The following is a 4678-nucleotide window of genomic DNA, read 5'->3' as shown; positions in this document are numbered from 1 at the left end:
GAGATGAGAGAGGCATGCCAGAGAACTTTCGATACATCTTCAATAGAGATCCTGTTGAGCCGAAACACGATACAAAATAGGGTACATAGATTTCTAGCAACACATCGCAACATCAAGAACCGAGAAGTTCTATCCCGCTCCCATATGACCTTGTTGAGCATAGTGGCATTTTCGTAGCACTTCACAATTGTGTGTTTATCATGCTATTTACTAAATTTGAGCCCTTCGTGTGTTTGAATTGAATTGAGTAATTTGATTTGTAAACTTTAAATTTATAATATCCGTTAATTGTGTGAATATTAATTATTATGTTTGAATTTAATATCCGTGCAAATACTATGTAGTAAGATTTGGCCAAAAAGGAGAAAAATATTGAGGCTAGAATAGAAATGACAGTTCTTTAAAGTGGCAAATATGCTGATCTTTTTTTTTTTGTGGAAAGGCAAATATGCTCATCTAAAAGATACTCGGCTCTATCCTCCTCTAAATTATAGGAGATCGGTTCTAACTGAGTAACATGTGATCTATCCTCCGCCTGCAACTTTGATGCGCCCAGATTGAAGCAGAGGGACGATACCCACAAGCTTGGCAGTGAATTGCTGATCGACGAAAGACGTGGAGCTGGCCGAATCCAGCAGCATGTCATCTCGTGGCCTTGCAACCACGCGCGCAATTGAAATGCATGCGGTGAGACACCGCCGGTGAGAGCTTGACCGGAGATGGCCATCCCCGTGTCGCAGACAGCGGCTGTGGGCAATGGCGGCTGGCTGGTCGCCGAACACCACGTCGATGCCGAAGAGCTGCAGCAGCTACTCCGCGACATGGAGCTGGACCGTGGTAGAGCACGTGTGATCACGCCCCCACCGCTCGCCGCACTTGAAGCACAACCCTAGAGAGGGGATCCATTCGCTCAGCACTGGCACGGAGGCGGGCTTCTCTTGCCGAGAGAAGACATGACGCTGACAGCCTTCACCTTCTTCACAAGAAGCCCCCACCTGCCGTCGCCGGCCTTCGCCGCCGCCGAAGCCGACACCGCCTCCTTCTGCTGCTCCTTGAGCTTGAACTGCCTGCATGATCACACAAGGTCCATGGCAACGTCAGACATGAGTTCAATTTGTTTAGGTGTGAGAGTAAGCAGATCAGTGCGTTGGGGTAAATGAACTTACGTGCAGAGAGGAGTGTTGCAGTGGCCGTCGGGGACGCGGCAGAGCGCAGCGTGGAGGCGGAGCAGCTGCCACATTCGCTGGCACCGGGGGCAGCTCGCGCGGCTCTTGCACCGGGAGAAGTGGCGGATGAGCAGCTGCAGTCCCCGGCACGTCGCGTACGCCGGGCACGGCGAGTTGGCCGGCGCCTGCCCCACGGGGCCGACCTCCGTGCAGCCTTCCGTGCAGATGTGCCGCAGGATGTCCATGGCGTCGCTCAGCTCCATGTACACCTTCTGCTCCGCGCGCTTCCGACGCCACTTTCGCCGCCGCTGCACGCCAGAATAAAGTTTCCGTCAGTTCATCATACTCGTTAACATTCTACTACTAGTATTCATAAACTTATTATTACTATCGGAGCAAATTGATCTTGACATGATGAACCAATATAACGTGTTTGACATGTTTGCCAACTTTTTTTTAAGTACTAGTAGAGATCTTGATATCTTTTCTAACTTTTGTCCAATCAAAAGTTTGGTGGGGTTATGCTGTCGCCATAAGCAAATAACCATGACCCCTGGATAATTTCCACCCAAACGACAACGTTTGGCACGACTGTTTCGGAGATGTGAACATTCACCGGCCATTCCTCGACTCGGCGTGCTCTGGGGTGGACGTGGACGCACCGACCGAAACGACCTGTGCACCATGACGAGGCCTCGGCGCACCGGCCAAACCAGGCCCTCCCGTCATTTCTTAATGCGCACAGACGCGACATGCCGATCACCTCCGGAACCCGAAGTTTGGAAGTCCGGGTCGGCATGCTCACCATGTTCCCCAGTGCACGGCGCATTGAGACATCAAGGCGGGCCATCTTTTTGTTGCACTTTGGCATCATCATCATGCCACCGGCAGACCGGCCAGAGAGACACCTCAAGTGCCAACAGGCATGCCCCGCACCGGTCGTGCCACATGATCGAATTTCACTGCATGATTTTTTCAGAGGCAAGGGAGGTACGTACCATGTCGGCGTCGTGGAGGCGGCTGAGGACGTCGAGCTCCTGCCAGGGGTCGTTGTCGCGGAGGAAGCGCCATGCCTCGGTGCGCTCGACGGCGCGGAACTCCTTGGCGAGCAGGCGCATGCAGCGGAGGTGCAGCTGCGGCGCGTCGCAGAGGTCGGCCAGCTGCAGCGCGTCCACGACGGTGCCCGGCGTGAGCCGCGACCCGATGGCCTCCTGGCACCACCGCTTGAGCCACGGCACCCGGTACGCGTGCGCCAGCACCAGCAGCTGCTCCGCGTACCTCTCCACGTCCTCCTCCACCTCGCCCTCGGCACGCCTGCACGCCGTCCAGAATTCCCATCACCAAATTAGATACTCGTGATTGATTTTTCCGCGTGTCCATTCGCCATCACCGAAAATACATACAAACAAGCAACTAGGAGTAGTAGAAGAACAGTTCGCGCTGTGAGATTGGACGGCCCTGTCTCCACACCCACGAGTAGTAGCCAGCAGGCAGGATGATGGTGCCGGCGACAGCGACGACACATGCGGGTGGCCATGGAGGAGCAGGAAGGGAGGTTCCAACTAGGCAGGCGCTACCCCTACAGCGCAGGTTCCACCAACCAGACCAAACTAAACTTTGATTTTCTTTCTTTCTTGTCTCTGTGCCGTCGTACGTGCGGTTCCAGCCCGCCGCCGGGGTTTTCCGGCGGCAAAGTTTTCTGCCAAGTTGCCGGGGTTTTGTATGGCGTGGCGACTTTGGATGATGCGGTGGCGGTGTCATCTCGTCTACTGTATATCTTGCTCTTGTGGCGAGGCAAGTGCGAAATTGGCAACTTGGCCGAGTTGGAGCTAGCTAGGCGCCGCGACAGACAGGGACTATCCGTGCGGAGCTTCACTGGATCTGCGAGATTCCAGAGGCTAGCGGACGGACGGGCCGGTCGCAGGCAAGGATTGTGTGGCTCGCCCTAGGGCAAGGCTCCGGTGTTCTGGGTCTCACAGAGCGTGTGGCTGTGTCGTGTCTTCTTGATCATGTGACGAGGTAGATCTGCAGATTGATATGATCCGACGACTAGAGAGGAAATGCTCTGCCTCTGGGCAGCTCATCTCCGCAAAGGGTTGTTGAACACTCGTAGAATTGAAACTCAAAGTTATCGACGGGGAATTCGCCTTGGATTTGGCTGTTGATTGGTTTCTCGATCCAACCGACGAACTTAGTATTTCAAGATGCCAGCAAAACATAGTACTACCAAATTAGAACAGCTCGAACGTCATGCTGTTTGGTGTACTTCATTCAATTATCAGAACATGATTTAGCTGGCCATTACTACCACCGAGATGGCAGCTAAACCATTATTTCAGAGCAGACAGCTCCGATCGCCCAGCTTGACAGACAGCGTGGGGCACAAACGCATGTGTCAATGTTCTTTTCCCCCCACCTCGTGCGTTAATATTAGCTCTTTCTCCTAATGATTTTGTTTCCTCGTGCTAATACTCAATGGCTACTACTATTACTGGGTCTCCACAGAGCATCAGGCTCTGGCTTACCCAGGGTTGCAAGAAACGCATGTGCGAAAAAGAATACTAGCGGCTATTCCGGGGGGTAACAGCAGAGGAGCACAGCGCGCACGGTACCTGCTGCCGGCGTAGAGGAGGCGGACGAACGCCGCGGCGACGTCGTCGGTGACGCCGCGGATCCGGACGATGGCCCTGCCGCCCTTGCCGCTCTCCCTCAGCCTCTGCACCCGGCGCTCCAGGATCGTCTCCAGCACCGGCGACGCCGACGCCTGCTCGATGACGCCAACAAAGAAACAAGAATAAATATCCCCTTCAGAACCGAAATTTTCAGACGACTGAATAGCATACACATGTCGTCTCCTGATCGCTACCATCGGAATTCACGGGCCGAGTCCTCCTACCTAGCCGTCGCCGCGTGCCGGCGAGCGGCAGCCGGAAGCGTTCGGCGAGCAGGGTAATGCGGCGAGAAATCGAAGGAGCCGGGGAAAGGATGGCTTACAAGAACGGAGGAATGGGCGGCGATCTTGCGGCGGCCGCTGGAGGTGACGACGTCGACGTCGGCGGGGGCGGAGGCGCCGCCGGCCCGTGCAGGTGCCTCCGGCATGTCGTACTGGCAGAGATTGCGGCGGAGAAGAAAGGAAGGAAGGAGGAAAAGCGCAGGATGGGGAAAATATCTGGGAGGAGAGGGGAAGAAATGTTCAGAGGCGTCGCGGCGTGCGTGCGTGTGGTCTGGGTTTCGGAGGAGGGAGGCTCATCTCCGCGGCCTTATATAGAAGCCGGCGGGGAATGGGACCCCCGCAGAAACGTGTGATTTTGTAATATTGCCCCCGAAAGAAACTGTATTTTCAGGGCGCCGGGGCACGTTTGCTGATCTTTTGGAAAAGATCCGAAGATTCCTCCGTTTGCTTGTACCATGTCGATCGGTTTGAGGACGAACAAGTAAACGTCAGGTGCAGTACTTGACGGCAAACAGATCTTTTTTTGAGGTTGTGGTACAAAGAATCTTCATACTCCCTC

General features: G+C 54.7%; 1 protein-coding gene across 1 annotated transcript; it reads right to left on the bottom strand.

Annotated features, from left to right (window-relative positions):
• Positions 1-379: 379 nt before the first annotated feature.
• LOC125545649 (BTB/POZ and TAZ domain-containing protein 2) lies at positions 380-4415 on the bottom strand. Its single transcript, XM_048709666.2, has 5 exons — positions 4161-4415; positions 3779-3930; positions 2165-2480; positions 1167-1474; positions 380-1067 (listed from the first exon to the last, which is right to left on the bottom strand). Exons 1-5 carry the CDS (start codon positions 4263-4265, stop codon positions 911-913), a joined length of 1038 nt encoding a protein of 345 aa, XP_048565623.1. The 5' UTR covers positions 4266-4415; the 3' UTR covers positions 380-910.
• Between the last annotated feature and the right edge of the window lie 263 nt (positions 4416-4678).

This window comes from Triticum urartu, chromosome 3A (genome assembly GCF_056163025.1).
Source record: "Triticum urartu cultivar PI428250 chromosome 3A, HENAU_Tu73, whole genome shotgun sequence".
In the NCBI taxonomy this organism is placed as follows: domain Eukaryota; kingdom Viridiplantae; phylum Streptophyta; class Magnoliopsida; order Poales; family Poaceae; genus Triticum; species Triticum urartu.
Note: the sequence above shows the minus strand (reverse complement) of the source record. Positions and strands in the feature narration are given on the sequence as shown.

Excerpts from the sequence above, each read along its gene's own strand:
- LOC125545649 (XM_048709666.2), bottom strand. The coding sequence starts at position 4,265 with ATGCCGGAGGCACCTGCACGGGCCGGCGGCGCCTCCGCCCCCGCCGAC. Across the intron at positions 3,931-4,160 it reads CCGCCCATTCCTCCGTTCTT|GCGTCGGCGTCGCCGGTGCT; the intron begins GTAAGCCATCCT and ends GTCATCGAGCAG. Across the intron at positions 2,481-3,778 it reads CTCCTCTACGCCGGCAGCAG|GCGTGCCGAGGGCGAGGTGG; the intron begins GTACCGTGCGCG and ends GACGGCGTGCAG.